Source organism: Plodia interpunctella, chromosome 13 (genome assembly GCF_027563975.2).
Source record: "Plodia interpunctella isolate USDA-ARS_2022_Savannah chromosome 13, ilPloInte3.2, whole genome shotgun sequence".
Taxonomy (NCBI): domain Eukaryota; kingdom Metazoa; phylum Arthropoda; class Insecta; order Lepidoptera; family Pyralidae; genus Plodia; species Plodia interpunctella.
This window is the reverse complement of record NC_071306.1, coordinates 2,136,040-2,160,956: the sequence shown is the minus strand read 5'-3', so window position 1 is coordinate 2,160,956 and position 24,917 is coordinate 2,136,040. Positions and strand designations below refer to the sequence as shown.

The window sequence follows — 24,917 nt, the reverse complement described above, 5'->3', positions numbered from 1 at the left end:
TCTATAACTATACTATACTATATTCTTAGTCTATGCACTATTCTATTTATAATCTATCACTGTCTATCAATTACTGTCTATACATATACACAGTCTCTATCTGTAATTAATACAATGAACTATGCTATCGCTTTTAATAATCACTGTGCACTCTCTAGGTGCTGGTATCACTGCACTGTACTGTGTCTAACACTGTTTCTAAAAGACTGACTGAACACTAACTAAAATCTGTTTACTGAAACTGTAACACTGTTTACTATAACTGTTCACTTTAACGAAACTGTTCACTGTTTCTTCTGTGCTCAAATAAAACTGACTGTTTATCACTGAAACTGACTGAAAACTATTATTATAACTACTATAATTGAAAACTTTACTGGAACTATTCACTATTTCTTCTGTACTCCACTGTTTTCAAGAGACTGTAGACTGGAACTGGTAAAAGAAAAAACTGTCCTGTCGAAAGACTCGGAGATTCTTATATACCCAGACAGCGACGAGCAATTTCCTGTTGGAACATTGTAGAAGATTCCAGTAAGAACTTTTTAGAATATAATCGAACTTATAGCGGAAGATTATGATGTTTGCCTGGTACTGTAAGAATGAAACGGCGTAAAGGATGTATTTACTTCTCTTTCGAACCTATTGCAAAATGGGCGTTTCTAGAATGTTGGCTATTGTTCTGTGTGTGTGTGCGGAAGGAATGCTTGTAATTGGTTCTGGAGCATTCGATTATTCCTGTCTCGTTCCTTCTTGCTGCGATCTATATACTGCTTTCTGTTTTCTTTTGTTGTAGTAGTTCTAGATTTTTCGGCCATCTTTGCATTCGTTATACTAGGAGTATAGAAGTTCATTGAATGTTCATTGATGTAGCCTTTCTCTGTTTGTTATATTTATCTGTCTTTGTCTATTACTTTACGATTTACTACGCTACATACTCATACAACTCTTCGGCCATCTTTACATCCGTTGCACCAGGAATACAGAAGTTCATTGAATTTTCATTGATGTAGCCTTTCCCTGTCTGTTACATTGGAATTTATTACGCTACTCACTATGAACTTATGCAATCCGCTTGTGTGAGTGTTGACGTACTATTTTATTTTTTATTAATGAATGAGTTGTCGCGTACAGGAGGGATACCCTTGCCAAGCATTAGGACACCTAAAATAAATAATAACAACTTAAAATAAATTTTCATGTTTTTTAAGTTGTTTGAATTTGCGCAAGTCTTGTAATAAATGGATATGGTTGAATAACTAAATCAATATTTAATCAAGCCGGTTCACAGTCATGAATATAAATGTATAATTTTTTTTTACAGTTATTACGATAACCAATGATAAATCACGCGGCTTCGCACTCATGTGATTTTTCCACGGGAACAGTATTATTTTTTTAATGATATGTTATATAGCCATGTCGTCTTCTTACTCTAAAATTCTCTTCCCGCGTCGATATTTCCCAAATCCTACAATTTAGGGATCTTCAAGTCAAAAGTGCGTGTGTGTGTTTTACCACGGCATAGAGATCATGGTAGGTCTTGACATGCAGTCTACTGTACTTTGTTGTTGGAGTAAATAGGATTATTTTGGTTATTACAATGTGGATAATGACGACTTAATCGAAATACGAAATTTTGCAGGGAATTTTTGTAAATTAAACTTAATGCTGCTAAGAATTGAATTTTCTAAATTGTATCGCTGAGAGTGAAATAGGGGGCGGAGGTTAGTAAGATAAATATACAAGATTGTACTTTTTACCGCAAGCAACAACTTGTCAATATAATAAAGTAGTTCGTCAAATTTCCATTCGACTTGAATTTTTTTATCAACGCGAATTGATACTGGCTTTGTTGGGTACTCGAGATAAATCTTTGTTCAAACAACTCAGAAGTCGAGGCAGTCTGCATTCCGTATCGTGATTTAATCTTTATTATCAAAACGAAAATATCGTAAATATGGATTAAATCTAGGAAGTAGATACAAAATGTCTGTATAAAGAATTAAAAGAGAAGTTTTTTTTTTAATTTTGCTATTGTAAAATATAATTATCGACTGATTTATACAGTGACTTATTATTAAGTAATTAAAAATATTATAAATATTTTAGATGAGTATAATCTTAGACTAATTAAAAGTAATTCACTTTAATGACTGTTTCATTATAGTCATTTTAGTTTGGAAGCCCTTTGTTTTTACAATACTACAATTATATTTAACTTGTATGTTCGTTTGCATGCGAAGTTTATTTAAAATTTATTTTCATTAGCACATGCTAATGAAAATAAATTTTCTAACTTCGGGAGGGAAATCCCGAAATTCGCACGGAAGCAAAGTCACGAGGCACAGCTAGTAAATAGGAAAACAAAGAAAGAATACTATGAATAACGGATTATCCACATGAAATAACTATTCATATACCTACGGCAGAGCGCTGGTAGACCTGTCCTTGTAAAGTCGGCATGTGATGTGGGACAAAATATATTAGGCCCTGTCCAGTGTCTCCTCGTGGCAAAATGGCGATTTCTATAGTTTTGATGACCGGTATCCTAATGGTCATCATGCTGGGACCCATCCGTGGAGGTCCTAGGTTCGATATGATCGATCTGTTCGATGATCTTTTTCGGATTGATATCTTGGATCGTTATCTATCTATATATGTATGTGTTATCAAATAAATAACAGTCTCGTTCTTACTTTGGGGATAACTCAGTCTGCGAGCAATAAGCAAACCGTGCGCAATATGAATTATAACAAATTATTTGCAAGAGTAATTTCTCCTGAACAAACACGTATTAGCAATAAATTGTACAGGATTTATCAGACGTACGGCCATATATACCTAGATGTGACTAGAGTGATTGCAATTGTTCAAGCATCTGGGCGCATAGACATTTACGAGTCAAGTTGACATTGGCATTATGTAATGTAGGTATTGAATAGTAATGTTCACAGTGGCCGTCGTTTCGAATTGCAAGATGTTTTTAGTTGAGTCACTTAGTCGAATACTAGGCGGCATTGAAGAAAAATATTTTGTTACATAATTCTATGTCCTATTTCGTCTACATATAATCAAGACAAAGAGTATTCGAGACATTCTTCTTATGGAGTATATTGCTAACATACTTAGTTAGATTTTATAGGAAATCGCGAGCAAAAGGTACATATAGTTAACTACAGCAATACTTTTTGGAATGGCGTTTTATATATATTTCTAAGAAAGTTAGATATTCGTTCCACGGTGTCGTCTCCAGGCGTTACATGTCGGTGTCAACTTAAATAGTACCTTGTAATTCACTACTTTATTGTGTTGTTCGCATCTGCAATACCGAGATCGTGAAGGTTGACCGGTAGACCTGATGAGGAAAGAGCTTTTAAATGAAAAAAAAGCACTTGCAAACGCAAAGCATTTAGACCTTCACAAGCGTTTTTAAGACATATTTTGAATTTAAATCCGTATTTCTAATTTCCATACCAAGAAAGAAAAATTTATTCGCAATAACATGATTACATACAAATTAGTGTTAAAAGAAAAAGAAACTGCGTATGCGTAAGTCTATCTGTCGCGCGTTAACCACTGAACCTTGGCAAATTTTGGCGAAATTCAAAATATTGTTAAGTCAAATATAACCTATCGTGAGCGGGCAATAATTAGTTATAGAATAGTTCTTAAGGCTACAAAATAATTGCAACAAGTGTAGCAGGAAAAATAGTAAATACTTCGGTACCAAAAACATGATCATTATTGTTATCCCACTTCCTAGAGTCTATACAGCCTCCCGCACGGATGGATGAAGCAGTTAAAATGAGGTTCCAACACCTGTTATGTTTATAAAAAATCATGTACCTAATAAACTTTTTTTAATTTTTTATAAGGAGTACCTATGGTTGATGACTCATCGTGGGGACTAAATGAGCATTTTAACGACCATTGTAAATATTATATTATACTTCACTACATAGTGAAAACAAAAACACGAAGTTGCTTCCCGCAACGGATTTTGATGCAGGTTTTTTTATATACATAGTGTGATACCGAGGAAGGTTTAAGTGTACTATTTACTAGCAGCCCGTCCCGGCTTCGCTCGAGTAAAACCACTGGTAAAACCATATATAGATAATCAGATTTAATTCAAAATAATTGAAGTTCAGGATTCGAACCATCAACAGTGACAATGTGAATTCAATGGTGTTTACCGCTAGGCTGTCTACCTACTCATGTCTTTAGTTGACGAAGTTTCGACTGGGATTATTAACGAATAATCCCAGTAACAAAAAAAATGAAACCCGTGTTTCAGGATTTCTTAAAATTTTACCTTTAGAGTAGTACCTTTAGTGAGGGTGAAAAGAAATAACGATTTCTTTTCCCTTATTTAACTACTCTAAAGGTAAAATTTTAAGAAATCCTGAAACACGGGTTTTATTTTTTTTGTTGCATAGCATACATGCCAATTTTTAAGTAGATCGATAAAGATTTTCGTTATTTTTCATACAAACTTAACCCCCAATTTTTACCCCTTTAGGGGTCGAATTTTGAAAGTTCCTTTCTTATCTGAGCACTACATAATAACCTAAAGCTACTGCCCTGATTTCGGGTTTATAGCTTCTATAGTTTAGGCTGGGCGTTGATTAGTAATAATCGCTTGTTCTTTTATGTTAGTGTAAAAGCCCGTATATAGGTAAATCTTAGGTTTTTTCAGAAAACCTTAGGATTTACCGGCATGGGTTGGTAAATGTAAGGATTTATAAATAATTGACGATTTTTTCGGGCTTTTGCCATTAGAATTTAGTATATGCTAGGTTTTGCTATTGACGGCTGGTAAATGTTGGTTTTGGGAATAAAACAATGAGTAATTCTTATTAATCATTTATTTTTCAGTCAAAACACACATTTTTAAACACACATTTACATATTCTTAGGTTTTACTGGAATATCTTAGGATTTACCGTAGTTCGTGCTTTTACAGTAACATATATATATAGATTATGGTTTTACTCGAGGTATGGTTTTGCTATAAAGTTTTGAGGACTATCAGCACAACATGTCTTTTGAAGTAAGTACCATAAGAAGATTGCGGAAAGGAAAGAATTTTAATTCCATAATATTTGTACAGTCAACGGCCAAGAAGTGATGAACACCTAAACAAAGTTGAAATTACGCCTGTAGTACCGCCGCTTAGAGTCCCGAGCAGGTCAACTCGACGTGTAGTTGTGTGTACGCGGGAACGGGTTCGAAAAAGGCAAAAAGCAATTTGTCATCGTCAATTTTCGCGCTGACGAGTATTTCGTGTTTGGTGCTTGGGGGTGAATGACCTAGGAAATTTTAGGTCTACCTCTGTTATTAAGCTCAGATGCAGCAAGTCATTATCTCCCAACTAACCATTAGTTGAAACAGATAAATTTATGCGGTATAAAAAAGTAACCCAAAATAATAAAATTACTCTTAAATATAAATAAGAATCAAATGAATGTTAATTCAAATATATTTGATTAGCCTAATATTAATGACAAAATAATACAGACATATTTACATACAATATGACCTATATCCTACTTCCAAAATAACGGCATTATGTACCTGTATGCCTTTTTGTGTGCACAGCTTGTATTCAAATTCATACTAGTATAAAATTTTTGAGTTTCAATTCATCATTTTGATTATTTTGACTTTTGTATCGGCGCTTTTTTGGAGAACCTTACAACTTTCTCCAAAGGTGATTTTAATGACCACTTATATCACAAGGACGAAATGTGACATTCAAGAGGTAAAGGTACCTTATGGTCGTATTTTATACGGGCATATTTCTATATAATCTGCTACTCAAAAAACTATTCAGATCACAAATTAATTCACATACAAAAGCCATCCTAGGTAACTTTCTTCATAGTCGTATTCCTCATGACCGGGGGTCGTGGTACGAGGGCTGCTATTTATGTATCCGGAACTGGCCAATAATTCTAGAATATTTAAAAAGTAATTACAACATTTGAAAATAGAACTCTTCGGCTAGAGAATAAATATTTTTCATGTCCCTGTCATTTGTTTTTTTCAATTGGCGCCAATTTTGAAAATAGCTTGTCTTCATTGCCATGGATTTAACTCGTGAACATTTTCGCGCGATGATTTATTATGATTTTCGGCGTGGTAACTCAAAAACAGTGCATCGAACAACTGATTTTAACTTTTGGAGATGAAGCACCATCGAAAACCACTGTGTATTATTGGTTTAAGGAATTTCAACGTGGACGGTCTATGCTCACGGATGAAATTAAGGAGGGTCGTCCTAAATCGGTAGTGGTACAACAAAATATTGATGCTGTGCGACAATTAGTAATGCAAGATCGTCATGTTACATACCGCGAGATAGAGGCGTCTCTGGGCATTAGTATGACGAGTATACACGCGATATTACACGAACATTTAATTGTTAAAAAAATTTGTTCGCGTTGGATTCCGCACAACTTGAGCGTAGATCAAAAACAGGCTCGTGTCGACTGGTGTAAGAAAATGATAAAAAAATACAACCGTGGCACGTCAAAAGCTGTTTATAATATCTACACAGGTGACGAAACCTGGATCTATGCTTATGACCCTGAAACTAAACAGCAGTCAACGGTGTGGGTCTTTCAAGATGAACCGAATCCAACAAAAGTTGTTCGTGCGAGAAGCACTTTAAAGCAAATGGTCGCTTGTTTTTTTGGTATCAACGGACATGTAGCTACAGTGCCACTAGAGAATAGTAGGACGGTTAATTCTGAATGGTACACCACCATTTGTTTGCCAGAAGTCTTTGTCCATTTCACACAAAAGTTAATAATCAACCAGTGTGCAGGTTTCCTCACGATATTTTCCTTCACCGGAAGCAAGTGGTGGTCGATGAAAACTACTATACATGACAAACTCATGTGGCACGAGTAGGATTCGAACCTGAGACCTTTAGATCCACAGGCGGTCGTCTTAACCATTACACCACCACCGCTTCCTAATTTAACTTTATCTGTAAAAATATGGTAAAGATTTAGGGGTAAACCTGGTGATTTGTTATCCAAGGACCTTATATCTACCTATTTCAGGGACCAGTTCTACCCACTTAAGGTTTTTATTTGTGTACTCAAATCAAATGTAACTAAAAATCTTATTTTTTATCGCAATATATATGCAGTGATGAAGACATGCTTTACTTTATTGCTTTAGTATAGCTATATTGCCCACGACTTCGCCGCGTGAATTTATAGCAGTAGTGAAATTTTTCCTCCGGGACGATTGGTCTTTATTGAATAGGTGATAAAATCAGTTTAATACTTATAATATCAGCTGGGTTAACATTAGAACTTTGTTACTTTGTATTGTAAATAGAGAAGTATGTCATTACGTAAGCAATTTGAAAGTAAGGCAACAATTTTAAAGTAAACTAACATATATTGATTAAAAAATGAGCAGATTTACACGAATACGATAATATTATCGATTTCTTTATCATGCAAATAATTATATACTCACAATTTTATTACCTTAAACATAATAAGATCACAAATAATTAACATTAATGATCATTAACATATTTTAATATTCTTCTTGGAATGTTTTGCGGAACGGCATTATAATTTAATTAATACCAATTTAATTAACTTAATTATATGATCTTAATTTCAGACACGACCTTTGATTTACGACATATTTGCGAAAAGCATTCCACATCTTAGGAAAAACACTGGAAAAATATTGAATAACTACTACTAAAAAAATACAGAAATACTATTTTATAAATTGAGGGTAAAAGTACACATTACTTCATTAGGAAACATTCCTATCCAACTGTGAAATACTGGCATTAAAATTAATTGAATGTGAACATTTTTGTTTTAGTCATAGTGCCGACGATAGAGATATATTTATCTTTTTAGTTAGCTATAAAATAATGCATTAAGTTCCATATTTATATATAAAAATATATGTTGTTACATGGGACAGTAAAGTTTATTAAATAAAAAAACAGTTCTACATACAATTTACTCCGTTCTCACTATTGTATGATTTGAAGACACGGTTTTATATATAGAAATAAGACAATCATAACAAAATATACTTATTTGTATTCTAAATACTTTTTGACTTAATATAACTTAGTTATATCTTTTACGCAAAGTAAGAACAAAGAGTATGTGTTTTGGTTTCCCTTAAGTGTCGTATTGGGTCTTCACAATCTATTATAAAAGCGAAAACAGCGGCGACACCGTTTGCGATGAAATTTATAATAAATTAAACAAGGGAATGGCTTTCTCTCTCTCTCTCTCTCTCTCTCTCTCCTGAGCGCTTTCCCGGTCACTTCCTCATCCGTTAAACGTCGGAGTTCAGGATTCGGTCGGGTTTATTATGGTTTTACACTAGCGAAGCCGGGACGGACAGTTGTTAGTAGATAGATATGTACTACGTACCGACATAATATGCTTCTTCTTGTCTTTGACGATCTTAGTTCTACCTAATTATGTAGCCTATTATGTTGGTAATAAGCCATAGTACAATGCGCCATAGTAAACAAGAATAATTGTTTGTTCCGAGTGTTAGTCACCTGAATTGTCTGTCTGTAACAATACCAACAGATTCCACACGTTCACTGGCACATGTAAACAGTTTATACACTGTCCCGTATTATAAATATTATACATATGCTTGCAGGGTATTTTTTAACAATGCACATATTTTATATATTTGTACTACTCCACCAAAACAATTAGGCGCATGACAGGAATGCGGTTTCGGCGCCCGTACCTCGTCTCACCTCCCCGCGCTCTCCCTAGTGACGCGCAGTCGTGTACTCGCGCTCTGCAGTTACACCACGTGCTTTCGCGCCTCCTAAAATTTTCGTTGTCAGTTGGGTTTTTGTTGAGTTTGTGTTGTTAATTTTTGTTAAATAATTGTTATTAATTCATTCTGTGTTGTTTAAAAGTCCCGTGTTGTTTTTGTTGTTGATATTTTTTGTTAACCTCATAATGGGTAGGAAAAAAACTATCCGTGGGTCCGAAAGGACAATGATATTAAAAGTATTACATTTTTTTGAGGAAGAAAAGTTGCATGGAATAGCTATTCCAATATCTCAAGTGGAAAAGCGAGTGTGTACGGCTACTGGCATTAGTCGACGCACATTGGCCAGAATAAAAAACGAGGAAAAAGAAGTTTTGGAGAAACTAAGGCTTTCACCACAGCCGGGTACGTCAAGCGAAGCCCCAACAGAGACAGTCAAATTACCCACTCCAGGGAAAAAGCGAAAACAAAAGAAAAAGCTGGAAATTGATGACTTCATGATTTGTGCAATTAAAACAAAAATTGAAAGCTTTTATGACGTGTACAAAGAAGTGCCTACATTGAAAAAAATTTTAAACGTTGTTAAGAGAGATCTTAACTTTCCTGGTCAAAGAGAGACCCTGCGAAAAATTATAACAGAAAGTTTGGGATTTAAATTCAAAAAGTGCTCCAAAAAACGAGACGTGCTCATAGAAAGACCTGAAATAGCAGCGTGGCGTGCACGTTACTTAAGAAGATTAAAAGAAAACGACGACTTGGGCCCGGAAAAAAAACCTGTTATTTTTACCGATGAAACATGGGTCCACTCGCATTACACTGTCAACAAGTGTTGGCAAAGTCAAACGGTCCCAGGCATAAGAAAAAACGATAGTGCTGGCCAACGCTGGATAATCGTTCACGCAGGTAATACCCAATGAGCTGTCTTATTAGGGTTCCATATAATTAATATTTCTGCACGTACGTGATATTCTACTTTAATAATTTAACTATTGTTCATGTCACTACACTGTTTATTAATGTTTATATCTTTGTATTTCAGGAGGAGAGACTGGGTTCGTCGAAGGTGCAGACTTATTATACAAATGTAAAAGTAGTAAAGGGGATTACCACGACGAAATGGACACAGAAAACTACACGAAATGGTTAACCGAAAAACTAATTCCAAATTTGCCACCTAACAGTATTGTTGTCATAGACAACGCGCCCTACCACAGCAAGCAATTAAATAAGCCTCCTACTATGGCCGCTCGTAAACAAGACATGCAGAATTGGCTGAGCGAGAGAAACATTACGTTTGACCCGCGAATGACAAAGGCTGAGTTGAATTATATTATAATTCGCAACCGACCGGAAAAAGAATATTTAGTGGACAAACTTTTAGAGGAGAGCGGTCACGAAGTCCTCAGACTTCCACCATATCAATGTGACCTCAATCCTATTGAGTACATTTGGAACCTGGTCAAACAAAGAGTCGCCGACAAGAATGTCGATCAGTCAGAGAGACAAATCGAAAAACTAGCCAGGGAAGCCATACAATCAATAACGCAAGACGATTGGAAAAAAGAAATTAATCACGTGGACCGGTTACGGAAGGCGTACTGGGAAAAGCAAGGTTTAGAAGACGCAAGAGAGTTAGTCATAAATGTAAATGACGACAGCGATGACAGTGATTTGGAATCACATTCAGATTTTGAAAGAATGTCAGGGATTGAAGAATTAGATTCTGATTAGAACAATTTTTCAAATTATTCCAATAAATAAAGTACATTTAATCAATTAGGAGTTTTATTATTTCCTTTGCACACACAGTTCTCTGTTCCCAAAATAAATAAAGTATAGTTATAATATACACATACTAAGTTGTATTCACAATAGTTACTTACCAGTTTCATACTAGGTATCAGCGAGTCTCGAATATTCCCCTCCCTAGCTACAGTGACGCCATGTTTGCCATGTGCCTAATTGTTTTGGTGGAGTAGTAAGAATGTATTTGCATTATGTAATGTACATAAATATACAAGAAACAGAATTAAACACTAGTAACGGCGGATTTACTCGTGTCCCATGGAGAGATCTCTTCTAGTCAACCAGTAAGAAAAGACAAGGCATAGTTATAAACAGAAAGCAAAAGAACCAATACAACAATGAAAATAAGTTTTCAAATTAATCCACACTACTAATATTATAAAGAGAAAATATTTGTATTTTTGTTTGTAATGAATAAACTCAAAAACTGCCGGGCCGATTTTTATGAAATTTGACACAGAGATAGGTCAGTAGTTACATATGCTACTTTGTATATGGTTACGGTTATACCCGAGCAAAGCCGGGGTGAGCAGCTAGTCCCAACTAATATTATAAATGCGAAAGTAAGTGTTTTTGTTACCTTTTCACGTATTATCGCGACTACTGGAGCGAGTTTTATGAAATTTGGTATACCTGCAATAATATATAGGGTACTCTTTATCCCCAAATTCCTACGGAAGCGAAGCCCCGGGGCGCAGCGAGTCTGCGCAAACTACATGCGCGTGCCCACCCGATTAGCAATTCTATTCAAATCGAAAGGTACACACAGCTAACAAGGCTGTATGTCACTGATGGTCACTTGTCCCCAGTGATCACTTTCAACCATGGCGACTTATATGACGTAATGGTATTGGCAATAAATTAGGTAAAAACTCGGTATTATAATAACAAAAGGTGTTTTTTCTGTCCTTGCGCTGTGTTCATGTGATGAATCGTTTGATATAATGCCAATAAACACATTGTTAGTACTTAAGTACTACCCAATAGTCTGATGTCTGTTGTCAATGAAGAATTAATGATGAATGAAGAATTAAAACTGCCAACATACGTCGCACAGGTATGTCTTTTTCTTAGTACATGCCAATTATTATTCCTTTCATTTTTCTTCCGGGTGTTCTACAGGAAGAAATTTCTATAAAAGTTTTATATTTACACTGTTATGTTGTGTACATAAATTAATAAATAACAGATTTAACAAGTATGTTCGCATTCAGACAGCTTCAGAGCATGAATAGATATAAACTGACTTGATGGCAGCTTCCGATGAAGCCGTCGAAGTGGCTCGGTTCTGGCAGGAATATATGTAGGTAGCATCCAATAGAGCGTTGATTTGCCATCGACACGCAAAGAAGAAGAATAGATACAAACATAGATAAAAGAAATATATATGGATACAAAGCTAAAAATGTTTGACATGTCGAGTTGTCAGTGTTTCACGGATTGACGAATAGAGAAGCAAAAAAAAATGAGCGTTTAAAATACGCTTGACTAATTTTCACTTGACTAATGTTTACTTACACCCTTCTAAAACGGCATTACTCAGTAAAAGTATTGTATGTATGGGCACCTAAAATTTATAACAAAATTCCACAGCTATATAAAAATCAGAATTTAAATTTATTTAAAAAGCTGACCTGAATGTTATTATAATTTGAACGATTTTTTTTAATGATACACTCAGATAAAAAAATAGTTAATTTAATTACTTTTATTAGATTTTGTTTTGTGGGATGATAGCATGCTCTCCATTTAAATTTGCATACCCGTGGACGGTGGAACATGTAGGATTAAGTTTTTCTTTTAACACCACATTGTAAAAAAATTTAAACTCATGTTTTTGCAAATAAATAATCTTTGTCTTTGATGAATGGTACCTACAACATGCAGTTGTGGCATCATGTCATGTCCCTCAGATCCAGAGGCAGACCTAGGTACAAAGGTCGTCTGAATGGGTACCCCATTCTCATCTATTTCTGCAGCCAAACAGCAGTGCTTGCATGGTTTGATGGGTGAGAGAAGCAGAGAAGTAATTATAGGGTACTGTGGCAAAAGATTCTAGGCCATGCTTTTGTGTGAACCCCCCTGGTATTGCAGGTATATAGGCTGTGGTGGTCACTTACCATCAGGCGGGCTGCATGCATGTTTGCCTGCATGTTTGCTGATAGCATAAAAAAATACTGGTTTCATTCGTTGACGGAGCGCATAGCGGCGGGGTAGCGAGGCCGCGCTTAATCTGAAAATATGGATTACTGCATTTGCATTCGTCAAAATGTGTCAATAATAATAAGATAGAACAGATATATCGCTGGATTTGTTATCATGGTCAGATACTAGATAAGACGTCATGCCTCTCATATCTTCTGGCGGATCAGATGACAAATAAAAGGTTTATCTTGAGTGATTTTTCCTGGTTCATAAGTAGGTACTTATTGAATTTTTCAGTTTCAGAAAATCGTCACTAAATAACTTGGATCAACTCAAGTTTTTTATTCTCGGTTGCATTTTCGGTCAAAATTTCCTGGCATCATCTTTTTGAATATGTTGTTGTTGCCTATCTGTTCTGACGGTATTTTATCCTTTAGTCGCCTTGTACAATGCCCACAGGAGTCCAATGAAGTCCTATTAGGGCAGGTGCTACATGACTCAAAGTAATTCTAATTTTCTTCATAAATGTTTGTCACATTTGATCGGCCTATTCAGTGGTCAGTGAAGGCTCGACTTAATTGATTTTTCTTTCGATTGTTTTTTCTTCATTCCGAGTAATCGTGTCCGACAAGGTTATCGATTAGTTTTGCGTTTAAAAATACTCTTAGTTGATCGCGGTTACTTCCACGTACGTTGAAATACTTATTAGGTATTAATAATTTTTAAATAATTTTTAAAAAATACATATTTTAGCGTTCTTTCCGAAGCATAAATCGTCAAATAAAGTACAAAATAATGTTCTTTTTTTTTCAGTATGTTAAGAAAGAGGAATTTTATACGATAAGAGAATTAAAATCCCGTCTAACCCAAAAAAATATTTCAACGTTGAACCTGTAAACCCTCTTTGTGATAAGAATTATACCTTAAAACAATAAAAGCATCCCATTTACGGAACACTTATTTAATCCAGATCAATGGTTCCCAAACTTTTATTTATCACGCCTCTGCAGAAGTTTATTCTATCTAGCGAGTAACATCCTTGAAAGTGTAGGTGGAAACAAATTGCATATACTTACCGAAGATTTATTCCTATTAATTTTAATAAAATGGTCATTAGGAACATGATCAATAAGTCGAAGAATTTATAAATACGTAATGCTACTGTCTTTATGAGATGGCTCATGCGCAAAATGTCCTATGGGTCTAAAATTTAGTTTCTCGTAATGTCTGTATCGCAGAATGTTTCTTATTAAATTATAGATGTTGCCTATTTTCCTATCTTTGTAAAAGAGACATAGTGCGCATGAGCCGAATAGAACCAATGGTCTTGAGAACAAATGTGGTACCTACCAAACATGTTCCCCAAGATATTTTTCAAATGAATTTAAAATTATTTATTTTTTGTTTCTACGTGTTGTGTATGGTAAACTATAATTACGTGCGTACGTATTTCGAAGTCACGTGGTGCTTTGTTTACATGTTCAGTTCTTTACTTGTTTGACAGGCTTTTGCTAGGTAATGAATATTAAAGCAATTAAGAGTCTTTATCATCGCAGCAATCGAATAATTATGGTTTGTTCTGGTATGGTTGAGCTATTGCACGTAGCCCGCGGCTATGTCCGCTATTGTCTATGTTTGATTTTGAGTCATTAACTTCATAAAATCGGCCCAGCGGTTAAGCCGTGAAAGCGTGACAAACAAACTTTCGCATTTATAATATTAGTTTGGTAATATGGACATTGATTTTGCAAATGGACAATGCGGACAGGACAAATTTAGTCTAATGGTTGGTAATGCTTTCTATTAGACGATAAGACTCACGTTAAGTGGTTTCTCTTTAGTTTCAAAAAAAAATGTACCTGTGAAAATATACTTAATATGTGACAACGGATTTTTCAACGCAAAACACAATTGATTAGAATAGGATATTTACATGGCACGCGTTTTTATTGCATTTGAAGCGCTGCGCGATCCCTTAATGTATTTTCTGTCAGTTAAATCATGGTTTTAGCGGTAATTGAAACATTTATTAGTTGCGGTTACACTCAATATATTATGATTTACTTGAGACCACATTTTATGAATCCGTATATAATACATTAGAATAAATTCTGAAATAGTTGGACCTGTGATAAATCAAATTTAAATACTTATCTAGTAGGTACCAGCACCTAGAGACATCTTCAGCGTACACTCGGTACCGCCCGGCGGCACCAGGCAGGACGCTTCTCTCAATAGGCCCTTCAGGCAACTTGAGCAATACCGCTCTGACCATTTTTCGAGTAACGCCCAAAGCCGAGGTTCGTTCCCACCTGGGAGCCCTTTGAGCTGTTACTGTTTCGGCTGTACGGTCCTTGGGACTGTCGATCAACTGCAAGTAGACTTAGATAAAAAAACATATTGGTTTCTTTTAGTGTGACAGTGATGTCTTATTGCCATAGTTACGATAAGTACATAGTGAATAAATAAATAAATAATGTAATAATAATAAATAAATAAATAATGTAATAATAATAAATAAATAAATAAATAATGTAATAATAATAAATAAATAAATAATGTAATAATAATAAATAAATAAATAAATAAATAAATAATGTAATAATAATAAATAAATAAATAATGTAATAAATAAAGAATGTAAATAAATAAATAAATAGTGAAACTGTGGAACTAATAGCAATTTTGTTGGGATAAACAACAGAGAATAGAATTTAATATAGAAATTACGAGAAAAGTCATTTGCAATTATTTAATGTATTTTTTAACATATTCAATAACTTTACTGCGACAGAGCAAGCCTGCCATCGATTCTCAATGCTTGCAACTATCGCTTTGAAGCAAGTTTACTAGCGGCCCGTCCCGGCTTCGCTTGGGTAAAACCATAATAAATTACCTATACACCTAAACCTTCCTCTCGAAACAATTCAATCAATTTAAAAAACCAGGATCTAAGCATACATAGGGACAGACAGACAGCAGGAAGCGACTTTGTAGTGATAAATAAATAAAAACACCGGATAATATTTTAATGACTTCGGTCGACTCGGAACCCTGTGAGTTTAGGTCACAGGTTTAGGTTTTAGGGTTGTAAGCCACTAATTATAAAATGATTGATGTGCGGCGGTCCACAAAAATAGCATAGTAACATTCAGTACTGTTGTAATGTTATGCGACACTACAATAACGCAAAAAATATTGCATCAAAATTATCATGACACATTATGACCTTTCTGTCATTTCGCATGTTAGGTTCATTATTCAGCCGTAATTAGTTATTCCATTTTTTTATTATGGCATAAGACTATTATATTTGGAATAAAGAAGTGATCAACAATTTAGGTAGGTACTATTCAAGTTACGTCATTCCACTATGTAACTATACATAAGATGAATATTTAGGGTATATAGGATGATTCTCATCGGATTTGTTCCAAGTCATCTTAAATTATCAACAAGATTAACAGTATTGACGTTATCAAGATTTCAGGAACCGCGAGCCGCTGTCCCCTTGATAATATTTTCAATAGTGTTGACAATGATCTGATAAGTGTGCACATAAGTATCATAGAATGTACCACGTCATCGCTTACGTCAATATATTTAAAAAAAAAAACTAGCTTCTGCCGTCGGATTCGCTCGCGGTTATTTCGTGTATTATCCGGGCTCGGTCACCCAAAATTATCCAACATAATCGTACGCCACCGTCACCGAACCCGCGTCAGCTCCCGCCAGTCGTCAGCAGCTCGCAGGTCCATCTCCATGTCGCTCCAGCAGTCCTAGACCTATTGGTACCCAGACAGACTCTCTTCACTGCACGACATTACTCCATCCTCGTAACGTGGCCAAGCCAGCAAAGTCGCTGTGCCTTGGACTCGCCTATAATATTAGGTTCGTTGACTAGATCTTCTACTTCGACATTAGTCCGGATTATCATTTAGGCTGACAATGTCTAGTCTCTTACAATGTCTGATGTGTTAAAGAGTTCAGTGTCAAAAGGTCCATATCCTAAAATGTTCAGTGCTTCAGATCATATTATAGTTCGACAGCTAGATAGCTGATATTATCTTGTTTTATATATCACAGAAAATACTACTTACTTAAATGAGATTTTAGAGAGAGACAGAGTCTAGACTAGATTCAGGACTCGTATGTTCAGTTTCTGGACCTGAAATTCCATCGCTCCGATGATAGAGAATCTCTCTTTCATCTTAGTGGAATACCAGGTTTTTTCTCGTATAATTAACTTTATTACGTTATATCTAGCACGTGCCCGGCGAGTGAGCGTGGAGCCTACTCGTGACTGCTCGTGAGCCAGTCGTTTACGCGTTTTATTATCCTAATTGAGATACCTATTTGCTTATCATTCGCAGTTTATGGTTGATGCGACAGGGGTGCTGACATTACGTGTAAATAATCTTGATCAATAAAATTTATTATGTTTTTTTACCTCGCTTCTTCCGAATTAAAAATTTTGCGATAAATTTTCGCAACTGGCACAAAATTATAAATATTCTATTTTGCCACAAATGAGGAATATACAAAAGTAATAAAACATTAAAGGCACAACGCTTTTGATTTCGTTTTGATGCCTCTTTGAAGAATCTCACAATAGCATCATCACATTTCTTAAATACCGAAAATCCAATCAATCATGACTTTGCATATTTCAACAAAAACAAAGTCAGACTTATCGCTAGACAAGAGACAGACGGAAAAATAAGGTTAAAGGCCTTTCCCACCAGTCAGACACCAGAAGAAAATATTAAGTATATTTAAAAAATGCATAATTACATGCTTACTACAATCTTCTGTTAAAAAAAGGAGCTTTGGACTGAACCAAAAAGGTTTCACAGAATAATCCAAAAGAATCTTCATCTTTATGTTTTTTGAATGGATATTTTTGTCCTTCAGCCAATTTGACACGCCAATAATCACAGCATCTGAAATGCAAAGCAAATCAACGATTTTTTTGTGTTATTATTTTAGCTTGATTATTCATAAACCGTCGAAGCGGAATTATTTTTTTTACACAGCTTAAGTTGGCACTTATTTATTTGAATAACTTTTTACAAAAATCATTTGTTTCGAACATTCGACCCACCAACAATCTTCTGCCGCCGGCACATCTCACTTTGACACAAGCTTTTGTGGTCGCCAGAGAGGTTGCGCAAAATTTGAGAGAAAAAAAAAACATGTCCTTGCAGTAAACCATTGTGGAGTTATCTTGCTGGGAGCCGTCCTCCAACAGGTTTTGCTTATCTCAGTAATACAATGCCAACGGAAATCTGAATTGAAGCCACATATAACTCTGTTTTTGAGTGTTTGGTGTTCGAGTATACGAGACGAGTATACAAAAAGTGCCCTTGCCAGAATCTCCTATTGGGTGCACCAAACAGTCATGCATATCATAATAACGTATTGCTTTTCAAACTAAACGTATATACATTTTATTCTAAAGATTTAATTTTGGAGATAATAAGAATAAGAATATATCTGTATTATTTATATTATATTTCTACAGGGTTAACTTTAACGGTTAACTTACTATTCGTTTAATTATATCGGTTGTAGATATCTGAAGATGAACAACACAGCGACATACGAGCTACAAACTTAAATTGCAAGTTATAACTTTTAAAAACTGTATTGAAAGAAACTAATAAATGTACATATTTCTCATTTGTTTATCAAACTGTATTCGCTATGCATTTGCGTATTTTACGTCCATGTAGAAATTCTGAAACATGCCATTTCTGTTGTGCCATATCGTGTAACTCGTGCATATGATTTTCCTGAAATTAAAAGTAGACATATAAATAATTTATTTTGAGCATAAAAGATAGTACAATGAAATATGATTATGCAATACAATTAACAAAATTTTATTCAACCAAAAAGGTACTTATTTCACTGCCAGTAAACAAAATAGAACAAATATGTAAAAAGCAACTAGAATCTTTTGTTTCCTTGTGCAGTTACTCTCACAAAAACAAACGAATTTATTACAATTTCTTACAGTTTAAGTTTTGTATATTTTTTCTATATAATGACTAAACACAAAAGCATTCACTATTTGGCCAACACCTGCGTCTGCGCAAACATTGTTTATTTGCTATGATTATTCAATGTTTTACTAATGAGGTTCAATTTCGATAAGAAGTATTTTTTAAAAGTTATAATGTCATTCGGGCTTGTACTATTTGCTTAGTTATTTTATCACTGAAGGTGTGGGCCGTGCATTTTTTGTAACAATGAGAACCTTCCCCAGGAATCACACAATCTATTGGTGAAAACCGAATGAAAATTCGTGCAGTAGCTTTTAGTTTATCGCGAACAGATAGACAGACGCGGCAGTGGACTTTGTTTTATAATATGTAAGGATGTATTATATTAATTGCACAGGTGTGTCTTCGTTCTAAATTTCCCATTTTCTTTGCTTATGTCTTCCTTCGCACGCTGCACGGACATGATTGTTTGTCACGTATAATGCAACAAGATCTATCTAACGACAGTTGCTTGTGGTAAAAAATTCATTTTATCACTTGTTTTATTAGTAACCTAAAATCTTACTTAAAATCCTACTAATATTGTAAAGTAGATGTTTCCCGGGGCTTCACTCTTGTGGAATTTTTAAGATAAAATACATATAGCCTATAGCAATCTGGATAATGTAAGATACATTAAGGTACATCTAATGGTGAAAGAATTTTTAAAATAGGTTCGGTAGTTACGGAGCTACCCGCCTCAAACATACAAACTCACAAACGCTTATCTCTTTATAATAATTGTATTGATGGATGGATATGTATGTGTATGTTACTCTTTCACGCAAAATCTACTAGACGGATTGTTGTGAAATTTGGTACACGGGTAGAATACGTTATATTCTAATAAGAGAATAATACATAGGGTACTTTTTATCCCGAAATTCCCACGGGAGCGAAGCCCCGCAGCGCAGCTAGTGTATAACAAATTATTCGTTGTTGTTCTGTTGTATAGTTACATACAAGTAATGCACGAAATTTTTCTTCTACTTTATTCAATTGCAATATATTCATTACAATCTAAGTATAGTACATTAACTTATTTCCACGCATTGTCATTGTCTCTGTCTATTTGTCTATGCGGCAACCAAGCTTATCAGTCATTACTATCAGTTCTAACGGTAGGTAGGTTTTTTCAAGTGTTTTGTCTGTTTGTCCATTCCATACTATTTCAAAACACCATTGGTCATAATTTAAAAAATTGTAATGAATTTTAAAATCAGGAAAAAAATATGGCAATATTATGGGTAAACAAATGATTTCCTTTTCAATTAAGCAAGTACTATAATACAATTGACGTCAATGTAATTTTATGATGCTGGCAACATTAATTGCTTTTAATGATAGGTAGGATTTTAAACCATAGTTTTTGTAACTTTTGGTGAGATAAACAATTAATGGTTAGTTGAATCAGTTCTATTTCGAATTTTATTGTTCTAAGGGCAATTTTGACTGACCTACATTGTTTTTATAAGGAAGGCCTGGCTCACCTCGAGAATAGTTTTTGGATTAAGGGCGTTTCAGAATAACAAAAGAAAAATATTAACAATTTATTTTACTGAAAACAAAGACAAGAATAATTTTGATATCTATGGTAATTTTATTGCGAATAAGTTTTTGTTTTCGAATTACAAAAGTTGATATCCACTATATATATACTTATATTAGGTATATGGGATTAGTACCGTATTTGACCCGTCCCGTATTCGTATATACGTATGTCACTCTACCTATTTCTTTGTTTGTGTTGCGTTTGCGAAATCGTCCTAATTTTAAGAAATACTTACCTCGACCTCAAATCTCCTATCCGGTGTAGTCCAGATTTGACGGACGATTACAGCCTCAATTTGTCAACCAAAATTATCACTATTTTCATATCAAATTAACGTATTTCAATTGTGATCCATAGAGTAAACATTGTTATAACCCATGTTAATCTTCCGACCATATTACGTTTTCTGGCATTTAGCACCAATTCGTTAATTGGAAGACCGTCCAAGGTGGTTTGGTTACTTGGGTCGCGTGTTTAGATTTCATGATTGTTTGCTATAGAAATGTATTAAATAATTATGAGTTTATTTACACGCTATGAACCCATATATACAACATACATGTAATGTAGCTAAAATCGTTATCGATTGAGCATGGGACTGATAAACTTTCTGATAAAATGTCTTTGTTCATGTATAAGTACCATAAATTACGAGTAAAAATATTTTAAGCTTCGAAAATTATCTTCCACAAATATTGGATATAGACTTTTGCAAATAAGTCATTTAATCGTTAAAAAATTACATATTTTTTTTTACTAAACTTATAATTATGGGTTGGAAGGGTTCCAAGAAGGCTGGCAGCATTACCCCTCTGAACCGCTATGGTAATCCTCTGTGCAAAGTAACTGCCCGCCCTTGGATCGCCTGTTACCACACGGAGACGCGCTGAAATCTCAAAACAATCTTTTGCAAATAAAATACAATGTCGAATACTTTATCTTTCAGTTGACAAACAGAAACTTAATCAGAAAGCAGTGAATCAAACAGATGACAGTAATGGTTTACGTTGGTTACAAAAACTCCCATGTTATGTCCAGTTCATGCCCTGGCGACTGGCCACAGTACCCAAACTCACTTGGACTAAAGTGAAAAGGGTACCGCGAACTTTAGCAGATACGGTATGCATTGCTGGTTTTTCATTGCGGTAAATAATAGCACTCATATAAACTACGCAATGTTTATGCATTCGCATCGCTTCAGCGATACTTTCGTTAAATGCCCGAAAATACAAAACGATCCAATGAATTTTTTTAACTTTTGTCTGACTATTTATATTTAAAAAATGGTAAGCCCTTCTGGCATAATAGGGACCAACACTGTTTGAATGAGTTTCTTTCGGCATTTCTTCTCAGCAGTGGTCGTTCCGAAATGCTAGTAGTTTGTAGCTTTGGTAAACATCATTTAATTTAGAATATGACGTGAAAAAGTGCCTGTGAAGGCCTAATTTCTGAATAAATGATTTGATTTTGATTTTGACAAATGGAGATTGTACATCCGTACTGCTAAGCATCTAATTATAGTACTTACACATTTCCTCAATATTCCTAAGTGAGATTATATAATTTCTGCCTCTGTTTACTCATCATCCATCATCATATCTCTTTTCTGAGAGCATTCTCAGTTCCTTCCGCCACTTTTCTACTTTTTCTTCGGTTTTTCTCTCGGTTTTCGGCATTAGGTATGATTTGCCAGAGCTAACCTTTAAAGACATCAACTCATCACATCTTGTGCGCTCTGTATATAATAAGATATTTAAATATTAAAACTGTATGTCATCATCTTAAGACTATGACACAAAATTTAAATATAGCAAGGAAAATAAACGCAATTTGTCCCATTTACCTGTCCTCGATTTGTATCGAGTCGCATCGCCCTCTCGATCTAGATGGCATTGTCAAGGCTCGATAGACACAATTCGATTATAGTCGATTATATTACCGATTCATTCGCCCTCGCCGTTATCATCCCAACGGTACACTTGTCCTAGAATGTGTTGTACCTCCGTCTATTGTCATGGTACCGCATGATATGATGGTCTGTTCTAAACTTGATGTCAACTTTTCGTATTGTAGCCTAAGTGGTATAATTTGTCTCAAAGGATTCATAATTTATTTAGCTGTCTCATCAACGTAACGGATTTCGATCATAGTTTATTTTATTTATTACTAGCTACGCACCGGGGCTTCGCTCCCGTGGGAATTTCTTAAATTTTTAATGTAGTTTTTATATTAAAAAGGATCAGTCATAGTCAGACAATTCCTTCGAGTGGTTTATTTTTATATGCCATATTGAATGACGAAGTTGTATGTTAACGTTGTTAACTTTTGGATTAACTCTGTCCCCCTCTGACAATAAGCAATAAAACGCATACAAACGAAGTACCTTTAGTACTCGCCAACTCTGGCTGAATGTCCACATACAATGACGTACATACACTATACAAGATATATATGTAAGTACGAGTCACATCATTCGTTTCACTGAATAGTCTGAATGAGGATGACTTCATTGCACGCGCCATCTGAGTTCTATAAAAATTAAATCGTATACTGACTAGAAAATAGAATTTGTATGGATGTTTTGGTCTATCGATAGACTATATGATGACAAACTAGCCACGCATACTTGAAGGCCAAGTGCGAGTAGGACTCGCCCAATTGGGGTTCTGTAAACTGTAACTGCAATCCGCAAGCGTACCTATATCAGCAGCGATGTTTTGCTGATGTTATTAATTTTTATATTGCTATAATATCAAAATACAAAAAATATTTTTCCGATTTTGCTAAATGTGCTATACCAGTATAATGTTGTTTCATTTAAAGATTTTATTAACATCTACAGCATAAGAGAGATATTTTTTTTTGAAATAATATGTTTGTATTTTATTTTACAAGTTGAAAGATGGGGAATGGACATTTTACTTTATATATGTTTCAATCGATGCCTTAGAAAAAAATCGATTTAGGAAATCAATTTCTAAGAACGTTGTCAGAAACGAAATCAATAAGGCATGGCGTGTTTTTGTTCGACTACGATACCATAAAAAGACGTTTTCCCCCCTCCAATAACAAAATATTCTTGATCACGGATCAAATTAATGAGCAAACAACACAATACGACATAAATGTGCTTATTAATCAGCTATATACTCGTATTAAAAGCGTGAATGAATAAATAAATAATTTATTTTATTGACGTTAATACCCATAAATTTATTGCTTGCTACACTAATAAATGACCATACTGTTTGTTAAAAGTTCTAAGATTGTTAAACAGACGTTGTTGTGCGTGTTTCATTCCACGTAATAACCACGACCCTCACTCATGAGGAATACGACTATGAAGACGACGTCCCGCATCCGTATAGAGCTATGCTCCATACGTAGGTTTAACAAGTAAAGTTTAAGTCTCTTTCCGACTGATTTTTATATGTAGGTACACCTATGATGTCAAATTTAAATTTCTATTTTCTTATCTTTTAATACTTCTGTTGTTTGGTATTTCATTCGTCACCGAAGAAAAGTGTTGATTTTCATGTTGTGAACTGTAACAAATGTATTCACAATAATAAACGATATAGCACGTGTGTCCTTTGCGCGTTATACGTGCACTTACTTACCATGTGAATAATGATAAACACGTTCTATGCTAGTGGGAAAAATGAAATCATTTAAGTACTACCTATATGTAACTGTAACGAATTTTAAATAATATCAAAAGTAATTTTAAAATTCCAAAATCAAGTGCAGGTATTAAACGCGCACGTACCTTTTCGCTTTTTCGGTCATTGTAACACGATCCGAAACGTCCGAGATATGAAAAGGTACGTGCGCGTTAGGTACCTACCTACATTAACCTACATTTACTTTGAATAGTAACAGACTCGGCCTCTGACCTCTCCCACATCGCAAATTATGCTCTTGAATGAATCCACGACAATGGAGCTATGTTTGTTTGTCAGTGCGCCCGATTGAATAAACACCGCCCCATATCGTCTTATTGTGCACAGGATGTAACAGATTGGCGGCCCACACCTAACGGGTCGCTGGTGGATAGGGTTGTTATGAAAGCATCGATCGATCTTAAAATTATTTAATATTGCTAATCTCGAGAATGCTCGGAATACAAATTCTAGAGAAATTTCTTTTTTGATGTTTCCTATGAAAATTTGTCTTGGAAATCTGCGGGAATTCTCAAGGGAAGACATTTCCGAGAACAGAAAATTTCTCAGTTACCATCAACGGCACATCAACCTACTCAAATTCATTGCAAACTGGCCGCTATTATCGAGGAATAGAAGATAATGCAGGGTAACTTGTTGTGCTGTTCATGGCTAATAGAATACGATAATAGTTATTTTTTATGATACCACTATTATTACGGCTGTCAAAGTCACGGCAAACATTGTATTTAAATATAGATAATATAAAAAATATATAATAATATTCTCAAATATTATAATAATATCTATTCTCTCTCTTCTGGCATAATAGGGACCAACACTGTTTGAATGAGTTTCTTTCGGCATTTCTTCTCAGCAGTGGTCGTTCCGAAATGCTAG

The 24,917-nt window shown here is 34.8% G+C and overlaps 2 protein-coding genes across 2 annotated transcripts in view; both read left to right on the top strand.

Annotated features, from left to right (window-relative positions):
* Window positions 1-24,917, top strand: part of Picot (picot) — a 54,074-nt gene that overhangs the window by 6,591 nt on the left and 22,566 nt on the right. The gene's annotated exons all lie outside the window — the stretch shown is intronic.
* LOC128674932 (uncharacterized) lies at window positions 8,706-10,581 on the top strand. The gene is made up of 2 exons (XM_053753941.1): window positions 8,706-9,708; window positions 9,845-10,581. The coding sequence occupies exons 1-2, from the start codon at window positions 8,994-8,996 to the stop codon at window positions 10,534-10,536; spliced, it is 1,407 nt and encodes a 468-aa protein (XP_053609916.1). The 5' UTR covers window positions 8,706-8,993; the 3' UTR covers window positions 10,537-10,581.